The 15324-nt window shown below is 41.5% G+C and overlaps 1 protein-coding gene across 3 annotated transcripts in view; it reads left to right on the top strand.

Moving 5' to 3' along the window:
• The window catches only part of mdfic (MyoD family inhibitor domain containing), a 259828-nt gene that overhangs the window by 20286 nt on the left and 224218 nt on the right, over positions 1-15324 (top strand). The window contains exon 5 of one of the 3 annotated variants that reach the window (XM_034234274.1): positions 123-2863. The exons of the other annotated variants lie outside the window; for them this stretch is intronic. Within the exon in view, the coding sequence (XP_034090165.1) occupies positions 123-373 (251 nt within the window). The 3' untranslated portion in view covers positions 374-2863. Of the gene's footprint in view, positions 1-122; positions 2864-15324 lie in introns of those variants that run through there. 3 annotated transcript variants of the gene reach the window in all.

The raw sequence follows: 15324 nt of genomic DNA, 5'->3' as shown, positions 1-15324 counted from the left end.
TGGTTTCATTTAATGGCTACTAATTTCAGTATTTACATATTTTTTTATATATTGTCTTTTTTTGAATGGGTTTCTTTTATTCACGTGTTTATTTTGCTTCACCCCGTCGGGTTTTGACCCAGACTGCTGCGTCCACTGCATCTTGGCGTGCCTGTTCTGCGAGTTCCTGACTCTTTGCAACATGGTGGTGACGCAGGCCTCGTGCGGCGCCTGCACATCGGAGGCCTGCTGCTGCTGCTGCTGCGCCGACGACATGGGCGACGACTGCAACTGCCCCTGCGACATGGACTGCGGCATCATGGACGCCTGCTGCGAGTCTTCAGATTGCCTGGAATTCTGTATGGAGTGCTGCGGCATCTGCTTCCCCACATAGGGGGGTGGGCTGTGTCTCTGCAGGGGGGATAACTGGACTCTGGGTGGAGGAATGGAAGGAAACTGCTGCTGCTGTCACTTTGAATTCAGCAGCAGACAGGGAATATGTGTGTGTGCGGTAAATGTGTTTGTGAACGTCCTTTTTTATGTGAGTGTGTGTGGTATGGTGTGGCTGAGTAAAGCATGCTTTGAAAGATGTATTTTGACACTGGGCTTCTTCATCAAAACCAGCTCAGCAAGAGCTAGAAGTAACTCCAGATATATGAACAATACATCTTCTGTGTGTTAAGTATTCTATCCTCTGCGTAAAAAGTATTATCATAGTATCACAGTAACGATTTTATTCAGGAATGCTGTCTACTTTTATCTTATCTTTTAGTCGTTTTGATGAACGTGTGCATACTAAACAAAATGAGTTATTTACTCTGATTCCATTTACAATACATGTGTTGCTGTTAATTCCGCTCCAAAACTGAGGTTGCGGTCTTCGTGCTGTACAACACTGTAACGGGTTTATGTGTCAGCTCATACACTCCTGTTATGAAATGTAGTTTAGCAACAGTGACTTTCATTTACAGTTATCTACTGTAGCACTGTAGAACAACCAAAACTGGTGAAATATCAAAGGGAAATCAGGACAATGCTACTTTTTATTTTTTTCAAAGAAGTGTGCCAGTTTGTGCCAATGCTTTTGCTTTTTTATTTCAAGCATTCCTTTTAAAGGGGCCCTATTATGCTCTTTGGGCTTTCCCTTTCCTGTAGTGTGTTGTAGGAGTTTTTGTGCTAAAATCCCAAAGTTTCTCTCGAATACACTCCCTCTAACTACACCTCTAAAGCTGCATCTCACTTCGGTTAAATGGATTCCTTGAGTCCCTCACTTGCGTCGTTTCCCTGCGACTAGTCCCTCCCACCAGGGAAGCATGGAGAGACGCAAGGAAGCCACGAGAAGCCGGGAAATACGTTTTAAGAGCAATGGGACGTCGTTTTCTCCCGAGCGTCACTTGAAGCGACGTCCGTTTGTGATGACGCTGCACAGCTGATCGTCTGACAGCAGCCAGATCAGTGCATGCGCTGCATCGTCCAATCAGTGAGCGATACACAGTAAGGGGGCGGGGCGAGTGTCTGAGGATTTCACCGGAGGATGGTCTGGTAGTTCCTCGATTATCGCTCCTCGATCCTCCGGCAAAATAAGGCCACTGGGACGGTACTCAAGATGGCGCAGACAAATCAACTTCCGGCAAGACCGAGGAGGGAGGAAATCAAAAATAACCGAAGTGAGACGCACCCTAAGTGGTTGACCAATCAAAATAGAGCAGGCCAGCTAACCAATCAGAGCAGACTGGGCTCTGGTTTCAGACAGAGGGTGAAAAGAGGTGCTGCAGCACAGGCAGAATGAGAAAAATAAAGAGCTTTTTAATTAAAGAATGTGAACATGTCACAGTAGAGGAACACAATACAAATATGAACCTGAAAATGAGCATAATGGGACCCCTTTAACTGAAGTTGCCTTTAATCACATAAAAAAATACCGACAATTTGTTTGCGCAATAATGCTGGAAGGTCAATGAAAACATGTTTTACAAAAGAATCTCATCTCTCTCCTGATTGAGCAGTATTAAGCCTTGGATTTACTGGAAATACAGTCACATCTTTAATGAAAATGAACGCTTCTGCCCGCTCGTTGCAACGTAAAGATAAACAATGTAACGTCAGCCATTTACGATTAGGCTTTGTCAGCTGCACATGGTACACATATTTCCTCTGAGGCTATTTTAAATACATACTGTGTAAGTATGACTTGTTGAACTGCACTCGAGGGGTGTGATATGGAATTAAAAAATGGTGACCCTGGTTGCCATATAAGCGGCTTTCGGGTATCAAGCCCAAGTGACTCTCAATACAAAAAAGGAATCATGGACTGTCACGTTGAAATGGTAAACTAATGCAGGGTAAAGGCAGTTTTCTTCTCCTTTTTTTCTGTTGCTTAATTCTGTGTATCTGGAGATGAGTTTGTGGTGAATCACCAGTGGAGTCATTTTCTTGTCTTGCAGATCCGCTTTGATGTTGTTTAAGTGATCGTACTTAATGCTGGCCTTCATGAGCATCGCTTGCTTCAAGAAATGTCCCTTCCTAACGCCAACAAAGATATTGTGCTGCCATGTACAGCTCATATGAATGGCGCACTGATATTGTGTTTAGGTATTGGATAGGCACGTCTGCAGCAGATAATGTGCAGAACCTCATTTGAATGTTTATGATTAACTCACGTGTCAAGAAAACACTATAGATAATGTGAAGACTTCATCTAAAAAGAGAGCAATGTATACATGTAGCCACAATAGATGTTCTCTTATACTTTACTGTTGTATATTGTTTTTTCCTCCTGTACCTTACACTTTTATTTCTCAACTTTGCTCCTTTTCTTAGTTTTGTACATTATCTTCTTTCTGAAAGAGATCAGTTTTTACAAAATAAATCATTCCCAAAAATGTATTCTGTTGGTTTTGAACACAATTCATTTAAAGGTCCCATGTCATGCTTTTCTGGTTATTACCCGTCCCCTTGTTGTTATGAAGCTTTTTCTGCATGTAAACGGTCTGCAGTCACAAACCCTCAAAGTACACCCTGTAGCGAGTAAAACTCTAACACAGAGAAGACCTGTCTATGCTGCCCCAGAACGCCTCGTTGGAGATTTCTCTTTTTCCATTGTTTACTTCTTGGGTATAGTGACGTATTTCGGGTATAGTGACGTAACGTAACGGCTCCGCAGATTGGTCCACATGTCCAATCTGCGGAGCCGTTACGTTACGTCCACGGAGCCGTTACGTTTGGACCAATCCGCGGACTTCCTCACACACACACACACACACACACACACACACACACTCGGCGGGACGTTGCGAGGCTCGCTGCTGCGAGGAGCGGGACACTGTGAGCTGGCTCACTGGTGTGGGGTCGTCGAGACAGCGAGACACGAGACACCGCGGAACTCAGCCTGGGCACATACACAAACTCCCAGCCAGGCTGCGGGTGTGTGTGTGTTTCGGGCTGGGTTTCGCGGTGTCTCGCAGACGGCCACTGGGCTCACAGGGAGGGGGGGGGCAGGAACTCCAACAAGCCGTTTAGGACAGTGTGAATACACATACTATACAGAGATGCTGTTTGAGAAACCAATGTGAATTTGGAAAATTGCACAATATAAATGTATTTTAGTAGACCTCAACAATGGAATTATGATCAGTAGAAATGGTCATGACATGGGACCTTTAAACAAGTCTCCATTTTGTCTTCCAGTTGTTTGAGAAACTCTTCCACTCAATCTACTCTGGTAATGCCCAGGGGCAACATGAGAATATATAGAGTCTTCTATATCTTGCCTCTGGACATACATGTTGTAATGTACATGTTCTGAATCAAACTCAGATACAGATACTTGCAACAAAAACGATATGCAGCAGATTTTGTGCTTTTAATTTCTTAAGGTATAACATCAGTCAGTAGTGTAAGCCAAGCAGTGGACTGTCAGAAGTTTACTGTATAATCTCGAAATAACCCTACGAATTATAACAAATCGAGCTCCAGTAATTACACGACTTCAAGGAACAAATTCTAAGCAAAACTGCTAAACATTTCCGAGTTCCAGCTTCTCAGTTTTTGCTTTTCTATGTTCAGTAATATCTTTGGACTGTTTTGCTTTTGGACTGTTGTTCCAAAACAAGCAAGGCATTTGAATGCATCTCCCTTGGCTGTGGGAAAATCACAACAGCCATTTTATAGACCAATTAATAATAATAATAATAATAATAATATATTAATTTGATATAGCGCTTTTCTGGACCCAAAGACGCTAATTAATTTATATCAAGACATTTTCATTGGATTGGTCGATAATATAAAACACAACAACTGTTAGCTTCAGTGCTATTATTAGATGGAATTTAAAGACAGTTCTGTACAGTAGCTTTTGCCATTTCCCTCCATTTTATCTGCCTTTTCTGTCACCGAAAAACTTGTTCTGCTGTTGAATTGATGATTCGGTCTTAACAGCAACTGGTAAGAAAATTGCAACTTTAATTTGAACATCATGTCCCACGTTATTTTAATTTTTAATTTTTATTTAGCCTTTACATTACATTACATTACATTGCATTTATCTGACGCTTTTGTCCAAAGCGACTTACAATAAGTACATTCGACCAGGAAGACACAACCTTGAAGAAAACAGAATCATATAAGTACATCAGGTTTCATAGAGCCAAACATTTCAAGTGCTACTCAACTGGCTTTAGGTAAGCCAGTCCTTTATTAGTATAAAAGTGCTTCGTTAATAGTTCTATCGCTCGAAGTGGAGTCGAAAGAGATGAGTTTTCAGTTTGCGCCGGAAGATGTGCAAGCTATCTGCCGTCCTGATGTCAATGGGGAGCTCATTCCACCATTCCGCCTTTATTTATACAGGTGTAAAATCTCATTGAGACACAAGGTCTCATTTTCAAGAGAGACCTGTCAAAGTTACAGACAGACAGGACACTAAACACAGAGGCAACACTAAAATAAAAAAGTAGTCATTGAAATCCATATACAGTAGTCAGATATAGCAGGTGCAAACACCCACAGATGATTTCTCCAGCTTTTTATATCCTTTACTCGTGTGTTTTCTGAAATGTTGGTTGTGTTTCCTTGTTCTCTTTGCAGCAGAAAGTTGCCACATCTGCCTCTGTGCTCTTTCACAGCTCTGTTCCTGTCTCTATTAGAGAGTTAGCACTTACATGACAACATGACCAACAACTCTCAACTAGTCCATCTAGGATCAGGGACCTCCTGCTGGCTGGAATAGCAGTCTGACCTTCAGCCGACACCACCTCCTCTTAACCCCCCAATTAACCTCCACGTCAGCCCCCCTGCTGGGAGGGCAGAAAGGGAAAGAGAGCCCCCCCTTTCGTTCTATCTATTTCCTTTTATCATTTTCTGCCTGGATACACCCTGGCCCCGGGAAATTACCATCTTGCTTCACTAATGCGTTGGGGAAAATATCACTGTCCAGGAAGTCTGTAATCACACGGGAGTTGTACTTTTTCTTTCACTTTCTTCCGTGTTCGCAGTGCAGGCGGTGGGTTGGATTTATTAAAAACTCCAGGTAGAGTGTGCAATGACCTTTTCACAAAGTCGTCCACCTTTCCACTCCTCCAATCAATCCCCCTCTGATCGCTCACTGTGTGCCGGATTGTAATGTCACAATTAGGACGGCTCCATTGTTTCTGTTTGCCGTCTGGGGAGAAATTCACCACTTCTCTGATCTCAAGGTCATTTCTCTTACAATATTAAATAAATTAGAGTGTGACGGTGGCCACCTCCTCTGATTCGCTACGTATTAATCCATCCATCCATCCATCCATCCATCCATCCCATCCTTCTGCTCGATTGGGTTGGATACAACTTTCTGAAAATGAAAGTTTACTGCCCTCAACCATGAGAACAAATGACTGCTTTTCCTGTTGCTTTATATGAAGGAAGGGTACATTAACGGTGTTTTGTTAAATTATTTTCAGGACACCTAAAAGTTGTATACCGATAGGATTATATCCATTTTCTAATTACATATAATATGACTAATTAGACAGGACAAGAGGGGATGGAAATGTTCTCTTTATTCTCCGTCAGTTTTCTTCGACATCAATGCTTGTTTTTGTCAGAAAATCTAACTGCATCCCCCCAAGTCTTCTGGAAATCCATAGGATCCATTAAAACCGTCACTTCATGGCAGCTAGCGTTGAGGTGATTAATTTTGATATATTTATAATATTGTGTCTTGAGCCATTAGGGATAATTATACAGATAACTGTCAGCATTGGTGTGCAATTTTTTGAAAGTAAGCACATCAGAAAATGACAAGCATTATGGCATGTGTCATGATGGATTAAAAACATCCACTGAAACGTTGACTTTGAATACATTATGTCAGCAGATTTCACACAACTGCATAAGGTTAGTTTGTTGGCAATAATATTAAGTTTAACTAAAAAAATATAAGGTTCAACTTAATATTATTGCTTTCAACTAACCTAATACAGTTATGTGAAATCTGTTGACATTTAATTAAAGTCAGTGTTACAGTTTCTTCTGTGTAATATTGTTTGTGATAGTCACCTTTAAAGCAGTGCTCCTTCGCAACGTGTTTTTATTTTAAAACCACACCGAAAAGGGACATGCGCTACTTTAACGCTCCACACTTACCCCCCCCCCATCTCCTCTTCACTTGTGTCAAAGTTTGAAAAGACTTGACCTCGCTGTTTAGACTTGTGGCACTACATTAAAATAAGATGAGACGATCCTTCAAAGGGCTGAGCAAGGGAAGGTAAAAAAAAAAAGCGAGGAGAGTTCAAGTAATGTCACTTTCAATGAATCACCTCAGGTAGTGGCCCCATTAGCACTCTCACACAAGGGCCTGGTTTACAATGCAAATAGGGTCATTACCTGAGGACTCTTATTGACTTTGACAAGAGGCCGGAGAAGCCTGCCTCCCTACGCCACATGGTATTTGTTTGCTTGTTATTTCTACCGCACAAATTATTGATGTGATAGAAAAATCCATCAAAATTGCATTAGCAGTGGCAGCTTTTTGTGTATTTTCCGACAGCAGGAAGTGTGGATAGTCTTTTACATTATTTTTGCATTTCAACACTTGCATCTGTCTCAGAACAGAGTCCCGGCAATGAAATGTAAATGATTTCCAAGCGAAACATTTGTATTCTTTGTTCCCCTCTCTTCTTAGAGTAACAATGTGTGATCATACTCATACGTTAAATATTTAAAGACCCCCTTTTGCTGCAGCTTTGCTGTGATGCATGGGCCTCTGACTGCCTCTAATCTCCGTGTTACCTGGAGGCGTCGCCACGGCGGTGCAGAGATAACGTGGCAGTTAGCGAGATCACGAGACTCGAGCTTGAAAAAAAGCCCTTGGATGGGGCACGGCGAGGTTCAAAGTTTCCGCCACCCCGCGCAGACGGCGCTGACAACACCTGCCTTAAGGAACGCAGGAATGAAAGGAGAGAAGAGACGCTGAGATGTCTTCAAATCGTTTCCTTTCTTCCTCGACAGTGCTGAAAACATCCCCCCTCCTTCCTCACATCCCCAATGTTGTGGCATACTTGCAAGTGGAATATGTTTTTCATGTTTATGCTTTACAGATGCCTGCACAGGTTTTCTAAGAAAGCGGGGGTCTTTGACCTGTGAATGAGACATCAGCTCAAAATGTTCAACTTTTCTATTTCCCCTCCCGCCCCGGCGTCTGAGAGTCAATAGACCGTGGGAGAGGCAAATTGAGAGGGACGTGCGGACCAGAGATGCCTGTTTATTTGCTTGTACACGCTCCTTGAGCTATAAATTAGATGTCACCATTGTTACATGTCATTTGCTGATGTGGACGTGTTGTGTTCTCCCGAGCAGCACTTTTGATTGTTTGTTCTTAACATCACTTAAATGAACGCCGTCTCCATTGGCCTCCAGTCATCTGGATCTGCTGGGTGATTGGCAGGTTGTTTATGAGGCGCGCTTGTTCTTTAATAGTTTATCTGAGTATTAACTACAGAGTGGGATATGTTTATAAGATCAGTTGCTCGCTTTGCAGATTTTAAGTTAAATGACACATTTAGGTGTTGTGTAAATGTTACAACCTGATTTTTGCCCTTGAAGTAATGACGTCAGAGGAAGCTCATTCATAATGCTCTCTGTTTTATGTATTGGGCTGTTTATGTTCTTTTTAGTGAATCAGACCACATGTATTTTTCAACAAATCCAGAAATGCTTTCAATTGGGCTTAAATGTGAGCAATAGCGGAAGACTTCCCTCACGGTGGTTTTAAAACGGGATGTTTACAGAGCTGAGATGGGTGTTTGTGTGTGTATGTCTCCTCCTAACCCGTCTCAAACAAACACACACACACACACACACACACACACACACACACACACACACACACACACAGCAGTAGCTTACCTCCCTCCATGCAGAAAGAAAACACGGATCAAGGTCTTAATAACACCAGCCATTGTGGCAAATATATAGGACTCAACTTTCCGCTTGGAACAGCCTCTTCACATTGAGTTAACATGATTGACAGGCAAAGCCTCTCTCACACACACACACACACACACACACACACACACACACACACACACACACACACACACACACACACACACACACAAATAGCCTGGCTCAAACATGCTTTGCAACAACAGGCAAAAACACCACATCAAAGAAACATGAGTGTGTTCTGCGCAGGCAAAGCCGTTGTGTCTTTTCTTTAAACGTGTAAGTAAACACAGGGTTATAATTGTTTGTCAGATCTGGTAAATTGTTTTCCTGATACACAGTGACTCTACAACAAACACTTACCCCCACATAGTAGCAGATGCTTTGCCTCCATGTGTTTATTTGCCTGTCAGCGTCTGTAATGGTTTCATCTGCTACAGATAAACACATCCCATGTTAAATCTTTGTTTACGCGCCGCTCCGCAACAAACTGCTGCGGTGACAGTTTGTTTGTGAGGATGTGTAGAGCGGATTAAAGGGAAGGTAGCACGGCGTCGGCAGGGTGTTCTGTACACACGCCGCTGGGAATTGCAAAGTGTACAGGTGTGCATCGGCAACACCTGCTCGCATCCTCTGCGGAAGAGAACTTTGCAAAGTGTGAATTAACATGTGTGTGTGATACAGGGGGGGGGCATTGTCAGGGTAAACCTGCTATATGGCACCATTTCAGGCATGAGGTGTTATCGGTTTATTTTCAGCTTTAATATTGCGATCTACAAGGATGGTACGTCAACATTTAAAAGGTTATTTTTTGATTCCCCTTAGTGCTTTTTATCATGCCCATATGTTTGTATTTTGCAGATTTCTTTTTTTTTTAATTAAATCTTTTTAGAATTTCTGTTTCCAACCCAACGATGAAAGGGACTTTAATTACGTTTGTGGGTCTCAAAAAACTGTCTTGAAATCTTTCTAGAAACTGTCCTCATTTCTTCTGTCGTGAATGCTCAGCCATTTGTGTTGTTATGAATAACTGATACATAACTGGTACAAAACAATCTCATAGGGACTATTTCCTTCGTAGAAAATAGTTCCAGTTTATTCAATGTTTCAATGTTTATTTATATAGCCCAATATCACAAATGTTACACTTGTCTCAGTGGACTTCACAGTGTGTACAGAATATCAGTATGACAATACGACACCCTCTGTCCTTAGACCCTCTGTCCTTTGACCCTCTGTCCTTAGACCCTCTGTCCTTAGACCCTCTGTCCTTAGACCCTCACATCGTACAAGGAAAAACTTCCGGAGAAAACCCACAGTTTAAAGGGGAACATGGGAGAAACCTCAGGGAGAGCAACAGAGGAGGGATCTCTCTCCCAGGACGGACAGACGTGCAATAGATGCCGTGTGTACATTGAAAAGATAATATATTTGCAACATAGGTAGTCCAAATGTTTGGAAATGCATGTGTTTATCTGTAGTAACCAGGAAAATCAATTATGGTTGCTTGAAAAATAATAAAAACACTTATAAGAACTACAAACAACATCTCTATTGTTGGTTCACTGTAGATATATACAAATATATATATAATACAAATACTGCCATGAATACAACACTGTTTTAGGGTTCTGTAATTATATACATTTGAGACATGTATGTTAATGTAAAGATGGATGGGAGTGGGAAACTACATTATCTAGGCGTGTTTAATGATGCATATGGTGCGAGCGTAGGGGATTCTTAAGGTGGAAGACCAATTGGTGAGATGTTCTCCTCCCAGATACCTGTTTTCTGAATCTTTATCGCCTGCCTTGTCAAAAGAAAAAAAGAAACGTCGGTAAAATACTTTGTTCGAGTATTTGTGTGTATTTTTAAATGTCGTATTATGTTCGCTGTACACAAACATTTAAAGTAGCGCTGGTTTACATATTGTTATATATCTGCAAGTTACATATTCCTTGTAGTGTTTTGAAGCTGGATATGAATAGTTAATTGGCGCTTATTAATACTGTATGTTTGCTCTTCTTAAACAAAAGTCCTGGGGAGCCATCTAAACAAGGCAGCGGTATTTGAAGCCATCTGAAGGCAGTCATAGGTGTCTCTTTGAGAAAGGGAGAGGAAAGCTCAGTGAGGAGGAGGCTTCAGATCGGAGATGCCACAGCTCATATATTGCAAGGTGATGAAGTGCAGATATCTGCCCTTAAAGAATATGTGCCCTGCGGACATGTGAGATTTATGTGTCTTTCTTCCTTTTTTTTCCCTCCACATCCCAATCTTCAAAATTCAATCGCGGTGTCACAAAAGGCAGTTTGAAATATTCTCATCTCCCGAAAGAATATTCAAGACGAAGGAGCTCGCAGGTTAAAAATGTATATGCAAATGCAGGCTACATTAGAGCATGCACAGGTTGTTAATAAATTAACACGTGGCAGAAATAATTCAGTTTAGCGTGATAATTCTTAGGTGCGAGCTGTCAGCTGTCTCATTGTTCCAGATAGAAAGTGACGCTGAGACGGCAACACGAGCAGTGAACTGTGATGTTTTAGTGTACCTCGCTCTTCACTCTCGGCACTCTGACACAATAACTGCCTTTTGCTCGCCTGGCTCTGCCTTTTTTTTTTTCATTTCGGAAGAACAAAAGGTTTAATTAAGGATGCCTTTCAAAGAGAGGTTGACACCGAGCATGCACATATTATCTCTGTAGGGGTTTGTGTTCGTGAGAATGCATTCACTCTGCAACCAAACCTACTAACACACTTTCTGTGTCACAAGATGCATCTTAAACGTGACCCCCCCCCCCCCCCAACTTAAAAACATTAATAACCACTATTCAGGAGTGGTGTCGAGAAGTACGAGTTAGTAAACGCTATGTTTCCGCTCGGGTTGCTAAGCCTCTGATTGTAGAACGGCGTCTTGACGTTCCAGGCGGGGATGCTATATGACGAGTGCACTTCCTCTCTTTGCCTCATCCCAGAGATTTGCATAGCAGGAAGCCAGGGAGCTGACACTCTGTTTATGTAGCTCAAGGTGCAGGGGATATGTGAGGTGTCAAGTGACTCACAGTCAAGTTTTTAATAAGTGCCATTTGTTCAATCTGCTGTTTAAACACTCCCGCCACCTCTCAATATCCTTAAAGACTGTATGCCCTGCTATCTTTTAATTAAGTCTCGGGCTAATGTGCCACTTAATTGACTAATCTGGGAGATTTTGTTTTCTCTAATTTACTTGAAAAACCATTGGCTGCTAAGCTTTTTAATATTGGCATGATGAGGGTGGATACTTAGTGGATGCCTCAGAAGTGAGTGCAGGGGTAGAGAGAGTACTTGAAGGGGAGAGAAACAAAGTAGCGTTAACTCCTTTCTAATTCCTGTTGGGTTTGACAGCGGGCTGATAGGTAACTGGGCCATCGTGTCATTCTTGTTTGCATTTGTGTTTTGCACAGGTATGCAGATCGCATTAGTAAAACTCCAATTTGCATAAAAGTTTCTGATTGCACACAGTTGTAGAAAGTTCTCTGAGTGAACTTTATGTCACCGTCACAGGGGGAAATGACTTCAGGTTATGGGGATGGAAACAGAGGTCTATTCTCTCCTGCAGCCTCCTGAAACAAAAGGCTAATTCTACAGTCATTTTGTCCAGCTGTTCCGCCAAATGCTTCGGACATCCAGAGATTCCACTCGTTCTTCCAATAAGGTGTGTTTATCCATAGGTGTAATTATACAACAGCTGATATTCAGATAGGGGCAAAGGGTCACCGTTTTCCCTTCTTTACTTAGAAAAACATATTTTTCTCGTATTTCTATTGTTATTTTTTTACCACACAACGTGAGATTAGTGGCCAGTGAGGATGGGGTTAGCCACAGGTTTATTACCTGGTGACACAAATGTCAAAGTGTGTCAGAGCAATACAATAAATCCCTTTCCTGCTAACACAAGTGTATTAGAAGCAGTGGCTAAAGAAGTATTCATATGTATTACTTTAGTAAGAATACTAATACCACACTGTATAATGCTTAAAGTGGACCTATTATGCTATATTGGAAAAATATATTGTCGGACCATATCTATACAAAAAAGGAACGCTGAAGTTTTTTGCTTAAAATACCAAACTGATCGCCCATTGCAGCCATGCCTCATACTGCTCAAACCCCTCTTTTGCAGCCCTGTTAGAGAAACGCGGATTGTGGGTCCTTAGCTTGAAAAAAAAAAGAAAGAAGAGGAGGCGGAGCTAATGCCTGATCAGAATTCTACTGGAGATAAAGTTAAATTCGGTTGTGATAAAACACCATCCTGTTAAACCACATCAAGGATTATGTCTGAAATAGTATGGAGCTCAAATGCTTTTTCTCTTGCAGGTTTACCACAAGGTGAGTTCCTTTTTTTATTTCCTGCTTTTTAAACACGTGCTCTTCAGTACAGGTTAGCTCTGAGTGTTAGCGAGGCTTGCTAATGTAAACAAAGACGAGATTACGTCCAAAACATGTCAGGCATTGTTTCTGATAGCAACTTTCTGTGGGTCCGCCGCCGATTTGACGTCATATCGGCAGCAAATCTGTATCTGCTCGTTGTACTCCCGTTTTTCAAAGATTTGGGTACGGAGGAAAAGGGTTATTTTCTGACGCTGCATGAGTTCCCCGGCACACCGGGGACACATTTATGTATAAAAGACATCAAAAAGTGCATTTTGCATGATAGGTCCCCTTTAAGGAAAAGTAAGCAAGTACATTTACAAATGTTCTTCCAAGTATTCAAGTTAAAACGAAGAAAACACCCAAAAAAACACCCAAAAAACTCACCATTATTCAAATTAAATAAGAATATTAATTATTGTTTTATTATGGTAATCAACTGAGCTGTTCTTGTATAAACTACCATATTATTGACTTTATTAATTTATTGCAAAACATCATGTCTAATATACTCTTTGAATGCAAAACGCCAAATGTAAATAGTAACTATATAGACGTAAAGTACCTCAACATTGTACAGTACTTGAGAAAACGTACTTTCGTTGTACTTAAGTTACACTCCACCACTACACAGAAGTCCCTCGTGCGATGCTATAAGTAAAGCGTTGACTCAGTGATGAAAAGCTGCAGCCAGATTATAACGCAGACAGAAGCAGACGGGCCAAGTGGCGTCTCAGGGAGGAAACGCCAGGCCAGGCCGGTGTCTTGTGACCACATGCGGGGGCAGTGAACAAATGGAAAAGTAGCGTCAGGGCCGGGTGATAGGACAGCAGAGTGAGAGGCCCGTAAACAATGACTCACCCTGGAGCTCGCAAGGGAGGGGAGGCGAAGGAAGGAAGGGGGAGGAAGGCAGCCAAAACTAGTCCAAGTGTGTGAGAGCTTTGAGAGAAAATCAGGCCTCTGTCAGAAAGTCCCGGCAGACAGGAGATTTAACTCTGCTGCTGATAGACATACAAGTATTTAAAATTAAACCTACAATTATTACACAATATCCACAAACAAACCTCTACTATACTCATGCATGCGTCGTATGCCAACAACACAAGCACATTCACACACCAAAATCCAATAAATAATTAAATCTCCAGTGGCTGCCCTCAGAACTACTGTGATACATTAATTGGGCAACATTTGCATGAATTAAAGCAAATAAGTGTAACATGTAATTTATTACTTATCAAGCGTAGTTTAGCACAGGAAGGCTCCGATTTCCCCCAAGATTGCTTTAACAGCTATAATGCATTTCTTAATTTACTCTGTGGAAAATCAATTTTTTTCAGAGTTCATTAGGCACCAATATGTTACAATGCTGCTCCCCTGAGCACCCTGCTACAAAAAAACATTATGCAAATGATCCCGGTGCATCTGTATGTAAATAGCAACCAAGGCCCCAGTCAATTCTCTATGGGAAGCTTTGTTAGTGGGCCCTTTGTTTCTAAGCCGAGTCTTGTTCATGATAGTCTGGAAATTAGGAAATGGCTGCATGTGACAGGTGAAAGCAGAACATCCATCCCCTCTCTGACTCTCATTGTTGTATCATTTGACCAAACTGTGTTCCATAAATTGTGTCAGTCTCCATTTGAGCTTGTTTGTAGTGTATAACATGATTCCAGTTATAACTCTTTAATCAAAGCGTGTTGTGGTGACTAAAATGGGTTGTGTGCTTGATTGGGACTGTACCATGCTTTGAACTTCTACCACTCCTCTTCTAAATAGAGGCAAAGTCCCGCCCTTCTACTTCCGCCCCATGGGACCTTATTTCGGAAAGATTATGTATCGTAGTCAATGGGGAGAGAAAGCTTATCTTTCGATCCTGTTTGAATTGTCCCACGAATTACACATATGATGTTTGTCAATCTTAAAAAATCATTTCCATGTCAAAAAAGTCACAGTTTGTCTTAAAACTGTTGAAATATAAGACTATGACAAATATTAGAAAGACTACACATTACACATTACACTCGTGTTACTCACCGAAACCTTGTAAAGCCGGTCCCGCATGCTGGCTATAACAGAACCGACTAACTCCCCTTTTGTGTATGTACAGCTCTCAACATGCCCAGACTTGTAGTGATTTTCACCTGTTTTAATACTTTTCGCTTCATTCTGAAAGAAATAAGTGAAATGTACCAACTTAACGGCCATCTTGGTGTTAGCGACGTGTGCGAGACGGGAGATGTAGTTCATTGAGAGTTTCACACAAAAACATTTGTTACTTCACAGTTTTAGGACACATTATTTTTTTTTTGACTTGCAAAATCCTCTTTTAAATTGACAAACATCATGTGTGTAATTCGTGGCACAATTCAAACGGGATCGAAAGATAATCTTTCTCTCGCCATTTACTTCAATACATAATTTTTCCGAAATAAGGTCCCATGGAGGTCCACCGGAAGGGGAGGGACTTCACCACTCTATAGGGAGGTCATGTCATAAAACAATCATGGGA

The sequence above is a fragment of the Gymnodraco acuticeps genome, unplaced genomic scaffold, assembly GCF_902827175.1.
Source record: "Gymnodraco acuticeps unplaced genomic scaffold, fGymAcu1.1, whole genome shotgun sequence".
NCBI lineage: Eukaryota > Metazoa > Chordata > Actinopteri > Perciformes > Bathydraconidae > Gymnodraco > Gymnodraco acuticeps.
The sequence above is the reverse complement of the archived record's forward strand: the minus strand, read 5'-3'. Positions and strand labels throughout refer to the sequence as shown.